Source organism: Leptodactylus fuscus, chromosome 5 (genome assembly GCF_031893055.1).
Source record: "Leptodactylus fuscus isolate aLepFus1 chromosome 5, aLepFus1.hap2, whole genome shotgun sequence".
In the NCBI taxonomy this organism is placed as follows: domain Eukaryota; kingdom Metazoa; phylum Chordata; class Amphibia; order Anura; family Leptodactylidae; genus Leptodactylus; species Leptodactylus fuscus.
This window is the reverse complement of record NC_134269.1, coordinates 210,410,929-210,424,854: the sequence shown is the minus strand read 5'-3', so window position 1 is coordinate 210,424,854 and position 13,926 is coordinate 210,410,929. Positions and strand designations below refer to the sequence as shown.

Sequence of the window (13,926 nt, the reverse complement as noted above, 5' to 3'; positions counted from 1 at the left end):
GCATCGCTCTAGTGTTGACGTCCTCAGCTGCCGGGTCTCCTAGATGAGCCGAGTCCAGGGGGAAGGAGCGGCGGTGTGCGCGACCGGAGGACTGTCCGGGAGGTGGGAGAAGCTCCAGGTAGGGCGCCCCCTACGGGTACACACGAGGACCAATTAGAATTAGCAATATTGTATGCAAAGGAGCTTTCCATAAGGAAACTGAGCTCATTTGCATACTTTTTTCCCATGAGACATTGCCCCAGTTGCATCTCCTCAATATGAACCTGTGCCCCAGTCCTACAATAATGGCCATTCTCATCATTTAAAGGGGTTTTTAAAGGGGTACGGCCATATTAACCTATAGGGGAACCGCATGTATAGCAATTCCTTTATATACTGACTTATTATGGGATAGCGCCCCCTTGTGTCAACATAGTTAGTTATTCATGGCATATGGTTACGGCACTGTGTCGAAATCTGACGGACCGGGGTACGATACGGGTACAGCGCCGGTCAGGACCAGGCACTAGAGATGGGCGAACCTACCAATATTCGGGTTTCTGGTTCGGGCACCCTCGCTCTGTCTCCTCGGGGACGTCATGTGCCCAGGGTCACCGCTGAGGACCAATCACAGGTCTGCACGGTGACCCCGGGTGTATGATGTCACCAGGAGAACGCCAAACACCGCGAGGAGGCCCAAAAGAGGTGAGGGAAGGGGGTGTAGATGGTTTTTATTTATTTTGTCACCTCCCCTTGGACTCCATGATTATACCCTGGGGTCTAAAGAATAGAATAATTTACTACAATGCATGCGGCAGCGGCCGTCACTTCTTCCGAGGCAAATCGCCATTTGTTCGGTTTTCTTATCCGTAGGTTAGGTTATCAATATATCCGACACCCGAGACCCCCACAGACCGCTGCGTTAGGACAGCGCTACTCCCGTCGCCGTATTACTTTGCAGCACAAGGTCTTTAGACAGTCGGTGGTCAGTGTGACCTGTCACTGTGCCGGTGGCCATGTCTTAAGATAGCGGGTGTCCTACGCTTGCCTAGGTAACCCTCCTGTCCTTTTAGGGACCCCCTTCCATCCCTGTAGACATGTGACGTAAATTATTTTAGGAACACTCCTTTAAGATTCAGAACAGGCTTGGGGGGGGGGGTCCTTTAAGGTTTGGAAAGGGGTCCACGTAGTAATGTATTTGTAACCCTGCCCCTTCAATGGATGTCCAATAGGAAGCCCCAAATGGAAATTATTGGAAGGATTTTTTTTATTTTTTGATGAACGTCTCTGTTTCTGTCTTGTAACCTCAGGAACAACAAACCGAACCTGATGAAGGATCTCATTTGAGTCCTGACTTGTGAAGATCTGCGGCCATGGACTTCCCGGGGTCGCCCCGCCGAGCAGCCGCCTGTCAGGGGTTCTTTGCACAGTACACCCATCACCACCTGGTGGTCTTCCTGCTCACGTTTTTTAGGTGGGTGACCTCGTTTTCTAGTACCCTGTGCTGTGTTGTTCCTCTGTTACTCCTCCTGGAAGCCGATGAATACACTTAGTGCTAGGTATTACTATACTCCGTTCACTAAGGTGTTTCCTTATGCAATAGGGAGAGTCTAAGAGTATTCGGGGACCAAGGGAATGGTGCCGTCCATATTGATGCACATCCAGGAGGAGTAACAGAGGAACGGGAAAGCACGATTTTAAAAATAACCAAACCTCTTGGTAGTTCCTTTGCTGACAGATGCAAAAGCCGTATAATGTGACACCTGATAGACCACGTATGATCAAATAGTCTGGATTATTGAATGTCAGATTAACAGATTTTCTCAATATAATGTTGTTTTTTTGCTTTGGTTTTATGCACGCGTCTATACCTGATGGGCGCTGTAGAATATCAATAACCGTGTATCTTGTAATGTAATAATAGGACATCTCTTGGCCGACATCCCGGACTCGCTTGTTCCATCTGACCTGAATTACAGGTTTATATATAGGAGCCGGCAGGATGCTGGTCACATGATCGGCCATATTAAACATGGAGCTGACTGTCAAGTGACTTCCAAGTATTGGAGGGGACTTCATGTGTAACCCTCATCCCCTCGATGTGATCATTCTGGTCGCTGTAGACATCTATAGTGGCTCCCGAGTCTGCCATGTCCGTATGCCTATTAGGCCCTGCTTGTAGTGGGCTGCTGGTCACACTGACAGGCCTAATACAAAAGTACTGCTCTGTATTATAGAAGTGGAGCCCCCTAGTAGAATGAGGGGGAATAAAAAAAGTACCAACAAAAATTACATCTCGACCTGCAAAAAACAAGCCCTCACACTGCTATATAAATATATATACACATTTGGTATTGCCGGACCCCGCTGATCAGCTGTCTGAAGTGACAGCTGCCAGTGACATCACGTCCATTGATCATGTGACCTTTTTGTAACTCGATCCCATTCAAATGAAAGGGATGAGCTGTAATATCAAAAATAGCCACTATATAATGTATGGCGCTGTTTTTGATAAGCAGTGAAGAGCCTGCTGAATGATCGGTAGGGGTCGAAGGTGTCACACCGCTGACTATCTTTGAGCTATCCTAAGGAAAGATCATCAGTCTGATAGGGAAGGAAACCCCTTTAATTAAACTCAGTAAATAAATGATGTGTCTTTAAATGGCGTCATTGAAAAATAAAGGTCGTCCTGCAAAAATCAAGCAAAGCAATATCTAATAATCCGGCTCCTGTCTAGTTCTAGTAATGCCAGATGAAGGCGTTTTCTGGTATATTTCATATTCCAGTCTGTAGATGGCGCCGACCCTCTGCCCTCCCAATCTTAGCTCTTATTTGCGCCTCTGTTTTTGCCTCCCCAGCTACGCTTTGCTCCACGCATCCAGGAAGGCGTTCAGTAACGTGAAGGTCAGCATAAGTAACCAGTGGACCCCGTCCGATCTGAACACCTCCGTGTATATTGTGGACCCAAACTCGGTAAGACCAATATTCAGGACGTGTCCGGCAGTCCCCCCTTCCTTCAAGGTCCAGTGGAACATGCCCGATTTGATAGGGGTGAAGCAGCAATTTGGGGGGGAGTTGTATAGATTTGGACATTTGCCATAGACATGTAAAAAAAAAATTAAAAATTGCATGGATTTCGTTTTGGTTTTTTTTACCGTTTCAGACCTGGAATGAGAATACTCTCTTTCCGGACCATGAGTCGGCCACCATCTTCCTGGGGTTACTGGACACCATTTTCCTCTTTGCGTATGCAGTGGTGAGTTGCCCCCAAAGGTTACACCCATTAGGGAGTGGGCTGTCCCCCCTAGATTACTGAGTGCCCCATTACTGGGATCCCTGATAATCTGGAGGGAAAACTAGTGTGCAATTTACCTGCAGCGCCTCCAGAGGGTAAGTGAAGTATTACACAATGTCCATTGACATCAGTGGAGGAGACCAGGTTGAAAATAATACTAGTTTTGGGGGGATTTTTTTGTGATGTTTTTTGTATTCATGTATTTTTTATCTGGACGCAGGGTCTCTTCATCAGCGGGATCATCGGTGACCGGCTAAACATGCGCTACGTCCTTACTTTTGGCATGTGCTCGTCTGCAGTTACGGTACGCCATGTTTGCTTTACTGTAATCTCTGTGATATGTTATCTGTAAGACATGGCTGCACAAGGTCGGCGCGTTTTCCAAGACTTCTATCTACGATCAGAGCCAGGCTACGTGTAGAAAACTGTGTAAACAGAATATAAGCTTAATTCAAGAACAGCGCCACTATTGACTAGTAGCTGGGTGAGGTACTGCAGCTTTCAATTTCAAATGGTTTTCTCTGACTTAAATACTGATGATCCATAGGAAAGGTGAGTTTCTTATTATTCCCTGGTGCTTCGCTTACAGTCCCGGTCCCCTTTTCCCTCCTGCACTGGGACTTGCCGGGTTGGCGAGTGTCTGGCCTCAGTGGTCACAGGTGAGGGATCAGTGACATCACTCTCTTATGTCACCAGTTCCATTACCAGCAATCACTGGGGTTATGTGAGCCTCTCCAATCCCAATCTGCAATCCAAGCCCCAGAGGGGAAAGGGGGTCCTCCATAGTGAGAGTCATTCTTTATATTACGGGGCAGGTAGGGCGGCCATACCTTGGAAGACATTCCCAGAGGTCACATGATCAGTTTCTCCTCCTTCTAAAAGGAGAAGGATCCTGTTTGTCACAAGATTTCCCAACATATTGCGAAATCTCAGTCACTTGTGTCATCCATCTGACAGCTCAACACTAACTTGAATCCTAAGTGACTGCTACATTAGGGAATTGTATGGCCAGCGATTGCCCGATTGTTGTCCCCCGACCTGCCATGTGACCGGTTTCTCCTTTGTCTCTTCCAGATGTTCGTGTTCGGTACGGTCACTGAATGGCTTCACTTCTACAACAAGATCCTCTACTGTGTCCTCTGGGTGGTTAATGGGCTTCTGCAGTCGACAGGGTGGCCCTGTGTGGTGGCCGTCATGGGGAACTGGTTCGGGAAGTCAGGGTAAGCATTTCCCCTAGTTTGGCGGTTAATGGTTTCTCTGTTTGTTAGAAGGGTCCCCCATCATAAAGTGTCCTCAGTGATCTGCTGTAATCTGTGGAAAACTTAGCAGGAAGTGTTCAGTTTCCCTGCAGTACCCCCACAGGGGAAATTGAGTATTACACAGTGTCCATTCACATCAATGGGTTGTCTGTATAATACAGGACAGGGACGGGTCCTCCAGAGTGGTAGACGACTCTCTTTGACCAAGAGATAAAATTCTTGACACCGTGGCGGTCCCAGCATGTGACCCCATTAAATGGTTTTTCCTCTCTATTGACCCTTAACCTCTGGGCACAGTGTAGGGCATAAGTATCTGAATTCTTGTGGTCCAACCACTGTGACCCCCCCCCCCCCCCCCCCCCATACAATCAGAGGGATGGGGACCTGCAACTTCTTCCTAGGTGCCCCATGTGAATGGTGCGGTGGTCTACACACGTGACTACTGTTCCATTTACTCCTATGGGGGCGCTATTGTACTGGCAAACAGTGACCATGCCTACACACTGCTGCTCCATTCATGTGGAACGCTCTGGTGGGTCCCTGTTTTGGTGATCACTGGGGGTCCCACTACTGAATGAGGAGGGGATGGTTTCCTTAATTGTTCATGTTTTTTCCTTCTCATCCAGGCGAGGCGTGGTGTTCGGATTGTGGAGCGCCTGCGCTTCTGTTGGAAATATTTTGGGGGCCTTCCTTGCATCATCTGTCCTGCAATATGGCTACGAGGTACTCACATGTATACTGTATAGGTTCTGGATTATATATGGAGAGGCAGCAGTAAATGGGTACAACAGTTTGGCGCCACCACTGGATGGTTAGGATCTTGCAGCCATAAACTTAAAGGGGTATTCTGGTCATTTTACGTTATCCACTATATAGGGGACTGCTGGGATCCACAGCAATCAATGAATTGGGGTCCCTTGCCCCCCCCCCCCCCCCCCCCACACACACTTATGAATGGAGCAGCTGGTCACATTTGCGCAGCCACTCCATTCATCTCCATAGGACTGTTACAGACTGATGGGGGTCAGCTATATCCAGCGCCCTCTTAGACCAGTAGTACACATGTTCGACCTAGAATACCCCTTTAAGTGAGGGCTCTTCCCCAGTGGGAGTGTTATAATACGTGTGGAAGTTGTAGTGTGGTGCAGGGGTAAAGTGGCAGCCATAAATCTCAGTGACTGCTTATCTATGGGGCAGGTTAGCAGAAAATGTTGACCCCGGGAGGTCTCTAAGTCACAATCTTGTGGTGTGTGTCTCCTCAGTACGCCTTCCTGGTGACGGCCTCCGTCCAGTTTGCCGGCGGGTTGATTATCTTCTTTGGTCTGGTGACAACACCAAAAGAGCTGGGTAAGTTGGCGAAGTAGTCCTGGTGGTCGGAGGAGGCGTTACTGTGTGTGATGGTGTTATCCATCATGTCATTGTACTCACAGGTCTGCCTGATGCTGGGGAGGAAGATAGTGAAAGCGCAGAGCAGGAGGAGGAGGCGAACCGACCGCTGATCAGTGAGGAGACTGAGGGCGACAGCGAGTCAAGTTATTCCATACAAGCTCCTGAAACTGACAGTGAGACCAAAGCCATCGGCTTTATACAGGCCTGCTGCCTGCCTGGAGTATTACTGGTAAGGGTTAATAGTTACATGTGACTGTGCCAGCAGAATAATGAGCGCAGCTCTGGAGTATAATACAGGATGTAACCCAGGATCAGTACAGGGTAAGTAATGTATATACACAGTGACTGTACCAGCAGAATAGTGAGCACAGCTCTGGAGTATAATACAGGATAAGTAATGTAATGTATGTACACAGTGACTGCACCAGCAGAATAGTGAGTGCAGCTCTGGAGTATAATACAGGATAAGTAATGTAATGTATGTACACAGTGACTGCACCAGCAGAATAGTGAGCGCAGCTCTGGAGTATAATACAGGATAAGTAATGTAATGTATGTACACAGTGACTGTACCAGCAGAATAGTGAGCGCAGCTCTGGAGTATAATACAGGATAAGTAATGTAATGTATGTACACAGTGACTGTACCAGCAGAATAGTGAGCGCAGCTCTGGAGTATAATACAGGATAAGTAATGTAATATATGTACACAGTGACTGCACCAGCAGAATAGTGAGCGCAGTTCTGGAGTATAATACAGGATAAGTAATGTAATGTATGTACACAGTGACTGCACCAGCAGAATAGTGAGCGCAGCTCTGGAGTATAATACAGGATAAGTAATGTATGTACACAGTGACTGCACCAGCAGAATAGTGAGCGCAGCTCTGGAGTATAATACAGGATAAATAATGTAATGTATGTACACAGTGACTGTACCAGCAGAATAGTGAGCGCAGCTCTGGAGTATAATACAGGATAAGAAATGTAATGTATGTACACAGTGACTGCACCAGCAGAATAGTGAGCGCAGCTCTGGAGTATAATACAGGATAAGAAATGTAATGTATGTACACAGTGACTGTACCTGCAGAATAGTGAGTGCAGCTCTGGAGTATAATACAGGATAAATAATGTAATGTATGTACACAGTGACTGCACCAGCAGAATAGTGAGCGCAGCTCTGGAGTATAATACAGGATAAGTAATGTAATGTATGTACACAGTGACTGTACCAGCAGAATAGTGAGCGCAGCTCTGGAGTATAATACAGGATAAGTAATGTATGTACACAGTGACTGCACCAGCAGAATAGTGAGCGCAGCTCTGGAGTATAATACAGGATAAATAATGTAATGTATGTACACAGTGACTGCACCAGCAGAATAGTGAGCGCAGCTCTGGAGTATAATACAGGATAAGTAATGTAATGTATGTACACAGTGACTGCACCAGCAGAATAGTGAGCGCAGCTCTGGAGTATAATACAGGATAAGAAATGTAATGTATGTACACAGTGACTGCACCAGCAGAATAGTGAGCGCAGCTCTGGAGTATAATACAGGATAAATAATGTAATGTATGTACACAGTGACTGTACCAGCAGAATAGTGAGCGCAGCTCTGGAGTATAATACAGGATAAGAAATGTAATGTATGTACACAGTGACTACATTTTCTCTGTAGAATAAATCTATATGTATACCAGGGTTTATAGCTGGATGTTCTCAGTCTCCCCATAAACGCCTTCCCGTATGTAAATAAGGGATGAGATGGGACGGCGTCTAACCTTTGTTTATGGCAGGAGATGTCGGGGACAGTCGGGTTGTCCTCATACACAGGGCCAGATCCCTATACATGTACAGTAATGGTCACCATTGGCCTTCTAGCTGTATTTAGTATTACCTGTTCATTCCTGTTTCTCCCTGTGTTCATTCAGTGACCAGGAGGTGGCAGAAATGAGCCTGGTTCCTATGAATGTACCGCAGGCTATACTACTAGTATGGAGGATTGTTTTGCCTTATAGTTGGCACTTCTCCCTATGATATCCACACACATGGCTCCGTATTATAGCCCCCACTAGAGCCATCACCCAGCTTTCCTAGATCCAGAACTGCAGATTTGCTTGTGTATTCAGCCGTGCAGCCTCTGCTCCTATACTTTGTATACATTGACATATTTGCCTTTCAGGACTCTGGGAAAGCTAAGTGACAACCTGTATGAGACCCATAATGGCAGATTTAATGGTCACTGTTTTAGGTCATTCAACTAGAGATGAGCTGCAGTTCCAGACACATCCTGCAGTCAAGGATGGCGCTGTTTCTGGATCCTTTTTTTTTTTCTATTTCTAGACTATCCCTTTAAGTGATGTCTATGCTAATGACTTTGTATAGGGCTGGTCCCAGACTCTGGGTCTTCTTCTTGCTGTCTATATATGTTGTGTAATGCCCGTTCCCCCATGTCTTCGGCAGTACTCTCTGGCCTACGCCTGTCTGAAGTTGGTCAACTATTCCTTCTTCTTCTGGCTGCCCTTCTACCTGAGCATCAACTTCCACTGGAAGGAGGCCGAGGCCGACCAGCTGTCTATCTGGTACGACATAGGAGGGATCATAGGTGAGTCTGTATGTATGGCGTATGGTCTGTAGTGGGCATTCGGCCGGGCGGACATTTGGCCAGTTAACCCCTTTGGGACACATGACCCGTAAACCTGTCGTGCTGATCTCATGGGTGCAAGTGCTGTGATGTCTTCACGTAAAGGGCTACAGCTCCATCCACTGTATGGTGGTAGCACCAGGGAACTGCAGCTCTGCACCTGTTACTTGGATAAGAGCAAACTGCATGCGCTCCCCGTCTACTGCAGTATCTTCCAGTGCCGGAGGCAGCTGGATCAGCTGATCTGCCTGGGGCCCAGGTGTCAGACCACCACCAAGTAGACACTGATAGCTTATTGTGTGTAGAGGTCACCAGTATGAAATATGCTTTTAGGGTTAGAAACCCCTTTAAGATAGGCCATCAGTCTGTAGGGTCCTCCTGTAGGTGGCACTATCCAAGGATTTATCTCTTTCTTTACCTCCACAAGCTTCCTATATGGCCTGCTTTTTATTCTTTGTCCTCCTATAGGTGGCGCTATCCCAGCATATATGTCTTCCTTTACCTCCACAAGCCTCCTAAATGCCCTGTTTTTCATTCTGTGTTCTCCTATAGGTGGCGCTATCCCAGTATATATATCTTCCTTTACCCCCACAAGCCTCCTAAATACCCTGTTTTTCAGTCTCTGTCCTCCTGTAGGTGGCGCTATCCCAGCATATATATCTTCCTTTACCTCCACAAGCCTCCTAAATGCCGTTTTTCATTCTCTGTTCTCCTATAGGTGGCGCTATCCCAGCATATATGTCTTCCTTTACCTCCACAAGCCTCCTAAATACCCTGTTTTTCTTTCTCTGTCCTCCCGTAGGTGGCGCTATCCCAACATATGTCTTCCTTTACCTCCACAAGCCTCCTAAATGCCCTGTTTTTCATTCTCTGTTCTCCTATAGGTGGCGCTATCCCAGCATATATGTCTTCCTTTACCTCCACAAGCCTCCTAAATGCCGTTTTTCATTCTGTGTTCTCCTATAGTTGGCGCTATCCCAGCATATATATCTTCCTTTACCCCCACAAGCCTCCTAAATACCCTGTTTTTCAGTCTCTGTCCTCCTGTAGGTGGCGCTATCCCAGCATATATATCTTCCTTTACCTCCACAAGCCTCCTAAATGCCGTTTTTCATTCTCTGTTCTCCTATAGGTGGCGCTATCCCAGCATATATGTCTTCCTTTACCTCCACAAGCCTCCTAAATACCCTGTTTTTCTTTCTCTGTCCTCCTGTAGGTGGTGCTATCCCAGCATATATGTCTTCCTTTTCCTCCACAAGCCTCCTAAATACCCTGTTTTTCTTTCTCTGTCCTCCTGTAGGTGGTGCTATCCCAGCATATATGTCTTCCTTTTCCTCCACAAGCCTCCTAAATACTCTGTTTTTCTTTCTCTGTCCTCCTGTAGGTGGCACTATCCAAGGATTTATCTCTGACATCATGAAGAAGAGGTCCCCCGTCCTGGCCATCAGTCTGCTGCTCGCCGTGGGCTCCCTGTTCGGATACAGCCGTGAGTTCTGCCGCGCCTCGGCTCACCAGTAACACGACTGTACTGGTATCACTGGGACTCACTGGTTATAATGGTGTAATCTGAGTCCGTATCTGTGTGTGTGTTCTCATGAGAAAGGGGAAGTCGATGCCGCTATTGCTGTGCTTGTGGTTTCTCATGACATTAGGAATTGTTGTCATCCGATTTGGGGGAGAAGTATGTGAACCCTTTCACTTGTGTTGTGGCTTAACCCATTAGTGACCGGGGTCATACCATGTTCACACTGTGTATCTCTTTATCGTCTGGAGCGTTGTTCGTGCCATCTTCTATCGGTTCTATATGTGAATATTTCTATTATTTGGCACTTGTATCAGATTTAATTCCTGGTTTGTTTTTCCGTTTCGCAGGATCTCCAAACAATAAACCGATCAACGCCGTCCTCATGGCTATCACAGGTATGATGTCTCCATGACCTAATCCTATATTCGCTTTTAACCTTCTCACCTGTAGGGGGCGATATGACTGAATGTGCCTCAGGTACTGCAAGTTAGCTTGGGACAGTAAGTGTTCAATTTCGCTGCAGTGACACCACTGGTGAAATGAAGTATTACACATTGTCCATTCAAATTAATGGATTGTCTGTGTAATACAGGACAGGATGGGTCCTCCAGAGAGGGAGACACCTGATCGTTCATTAAAGGGGTTTCCAACTTTACACTTTACTTGGTAAAACGTGTGACCTTCTCCTGGAAAACCCCTTTAAGTCAGAAATCCCTGTCAGGGCATGCTGGGAGTTGTAGTTTCCTAACAGGAGACCATCGCTGTTGGCAGTACATGCAGTGTCCAGGCCATTAAGTGTATATTTGTTTGTAGGGTTTTTCATCGGGGGTCCCTCAAACATGATCAGTTCGGCAATCTCTGCGGATCTGGGACGCCAGGAGATGGTGAGAGGCAGCAGCGAGGCTCTGGCCACGGTCACCGGCATTGTGGACGGAACCGGCAGTGTTGGAGCCGCTTTGGGCCAGGTATATAGAGAGCACGAATCAGAATATATATTTGTTATAACCAGCCGGATTGGTCTGGTTGTTTTTTTTGTTTTTTTTTTATCATATATATTGGTCACATGGTCTGTGCTTGTTTTGACTGTCCACTCTTGCAGGTCCTGGTGTCCGTGATACAAGGCGGCCTGGGCTGGATGTGGGTCTTCTATTTCTTCATCCTTATGGTAAGAAGATGGTGTATTAAGTTATTTCCTTCTCATATTTTATGTTTTTGTTTGAAAATAAACCCCCAACCATCGGCATTAAGTATTACATTCTCCTACAGCGCCTCCTCAGGATAAAGGAAGCATTACATGGTGTCCATTAAAATCAATAACTTGTCCATGCTGTGTATGGACGTATTGGGTCCTCCAGACTGAGAGGAGGGACCCTCTTCTGTTACCTCCTAAGAATTCTCTAAAAAAAAAACATTGTACACCAGACTATCCTTAAGCTCTATATTATCTGCTAAATTTTTATAGAACTAGAAATTTATTTTACGGAATTTTATTATGTTTTTGAAAAAATTTCCCAAGTTAAGCTCAACAGGACCTTTCACCACTTCTACCAACTCCATGTCTTGCCATCCTTTAATAGGTGCCATTCCACTGATTCTGGCGTAGTTGGAATTTTTTCTCTAACCCCCACCATTCCTGAGCAATCAGTGGTGTTATTTTTGATGCCGGACATGTCAACTAGACTCCCTAATGTTAAGTGGGTGGTTTCAGGCAAGGCGTGGGACTCGGAGCTCTCTGACACTGTTCAATCAGAGGCAGAGAATGTGTGAATTTAGAATGAGGCTCAATTGCTTGCTTCTGCCTGACACCACCCACTTGCAATTAGGGAGTCTAGTTAACATATCAGGCACCAAAACTGAAAGCACTGATTACTCAGGAACAGTGAGGGCTAGAGAAAAAATTCCAAATACGCTGGAATCAGTGGAGCGGAGGCTATTAAAGGATGCAACGTGATGGAGGTGGGGAAAGTTTCCCTTTAGTGTAACAGATTTTGGGACATAGCCCACTGACTGCAGGCATCCACTCCTACATGGTTGGCCAGGGTTGTAAGAATGGATTTATACGAATGATCCAAATGTATACTTTTGTATTGTCCACAGACTATTTTGACCATCCTCTTCATCATTCCTCTCATTGTCCGCGAGGTGAGACCATCGTGGAGGAACAGGCGGATGTCTCGGCTGGCTGGGTGACAATTACTGTCAATGACTAATATTAGTACTTACAAATGACGACCAGAGTCCTTAAGAAGAAGGTGAAGTCTAAACCCGAAGAAAGTAAAAGCAGGAGGGGCAAAAATTGCGGATTATTTTTGTCAGTTTGGGAAGCAATTTCTTGAATCAAGTTGAAGCAGTCCAATTTTTATTTTTTATTTTTTTATTTAATTTTTTTTTTTTTTTGTTCTATTTTTTTCCTCCACCTCGCTGCCTTGAGGTCTCTGGATCAGAAGGATCATTGGGTCAGTTGATCTCCGGTTATTACGCCTGTATCTGAATGTTCATGGACCTAGTTTCGGTAGGGGGCGCAATACACTACATACAGAACAACATACAAACCACCTCTGGGCGACGTAGACGTAAAACCAAAAATTTTGGAGCCTGGAGATGAAAAAAAAATGTAATCAAATTTTTTTAGAAAAACAAATTTCTGAATGTTACAAAATTGAAATTTGACTCTTGAGGGAGTTCTCATTTTTACTGACAATTTTATGGTTTTTGTTTTTGGAAGAAAAAAATTCTTGCTGCCGCTTTGTGTGTTTACCTCTTGTACAATTATGGGGATCTGATGTTGGTCTGCTGGACTGAGCGCGATAGGTTTAAGTGACCCTTTAAGAGCTTGTCCTTCTTAAAGGGAGACGAATCTTTTACAAAACGTTTTACACGTCAGAAGTTTTGATTGGCCGTGGGCACGTGTGCAGGGATTCTCACCGATGGTGCTCAACCTAGTTCTTTCCTTGTACAGCAGAGTTAAGGACCCAGTTGCACTGGATCACATAGGCACAGAGGCCATTTAAAGGGATTCTACCATTAAAAATCTTTTTTCTGTGGCTAACACGTCGGAATAGCCTTTAGAAAGGCTATTCGTCTCCTACCTTTAGATGTTCCTTAGTAATACCGTTTTTTACCGGTATGTAAATTACTTCTCTGGCAGCGATGGGGGCGGGCCCCAGCGCTGAAAATGCAATGAGGGCGTCCCCACCGCTACTCGAGAACAAGATCCTGCGCCGCCTCTATCTTCTGCTGGATCCTCCCCTTCTTTCTTCAGCAGCGTCACCTCTGTCGGCTCTTACACTAGTAGTAGTACCATAGTTCCGAGGCCGCAATTGCGAGCATGCGCAGTCTGCTCTACTAGTGTAAGAGCCGACAGAGGTGATGCTGCTGAAGAAAGAAGGGGAGGATCCAGCAGAAGATAGAGGCGGCGCAGGATCCTGTTCTCGGGCAGTGGTGGGGACGCCCTCATCGCATTTTCAGCACTGGGGCCCGCCCCCATCGCTGCTACAGAACTAATTTACATACCGGTAAAAAACGGTATTACTAAGGAACGGCGCGGCAGAGATCCCATCTAAAGGTAGGAGACGAATAGCCTTTCTAAAGGCTATTCTGACGTGTTAGCCACAGAAAAAAGGTTTTTAATGGTAGAATCCCTTTAAAGGGAATGTCACCAGACCGTAGCCTATCAATCCATCCCCACAGATAGGTTATGGTCCCCTGAGTCAAACAGTGTTGTCCCCACGTGTATCGTTGTCTCTGGTGCCGAGATATCGACTTTTTCTCCATATGCAAATGAGCTCTTGGGCGCCGCCATTACTCCATAGAGCTATTACTTATTGAC

At 46.2% G+C, this 13,926-nt stretch overlaps 1 protein-coding gene across 1 annotated transcript; it reads left to right on the top strand.

Annotated features, from left to right (window-relative positions):
• SLC37A3 (solute carrier family 37 member 3) lies at nt 1-13,187 on the top strand. Its single transcript, XM_075275185.1, has 15 exons — nt 1-118; nt 1,290-1,453; nt 2,838-2,952; nt 3,143-3,235; nt 3,495-3,578; nt 4,349-4,494; nt 5,160-5,256; nt 5,796-5,880; nt 5,964-6,151; nt 8,392-8,533; nt 9,957-10,058; nt 10,445-10,492; nt 10,911-11,062; nt 11,197-11,262; nt 12,195-13,187. The coding sequence occupies exons 2-15, from the start codon at nt 1,353-1,355 to the stop codon at nt 12,285-12,287; spliced, it is 1,512 nt and encodes a 503-aa protein (XP_075131286.1). The 5' UTR covers nt 1-118; nt 1,290-1,352; the 3' UTR covers nt 12,288-13,187.
• The last annotated feature ends 739 nt before the right edge of the window (nt 13,188-13,926 follow it).

What these genes read in the sequence shown, in the direction of transcription:
- SLC37A3 (XM_075275185.1), top strand. Translation starts at nt 1,353, where the DNA reads ATGGACTTCCCGGGGTCGCCCCGCCGAGCAGCCGCCTGTCAGGGGTTC. An exon ending in TCCTGCAATATGGCTACGAG is followed by an intron (nt 5,257 to 5,795) that starts GTACTCACATGT and finishes GTGTCTCCTCAG; the next exon opens with TACGCCTTCCTGGTGACGGC. An exon ending in TCTATTTCTTCATCCTTATG is followed by an intron (nt 11,263 to 12,194) that starts GTAAGAAGATGG and finishes TATTGTCCACAG; the next exon opens with ACTATTTTGACCATCCTCTT.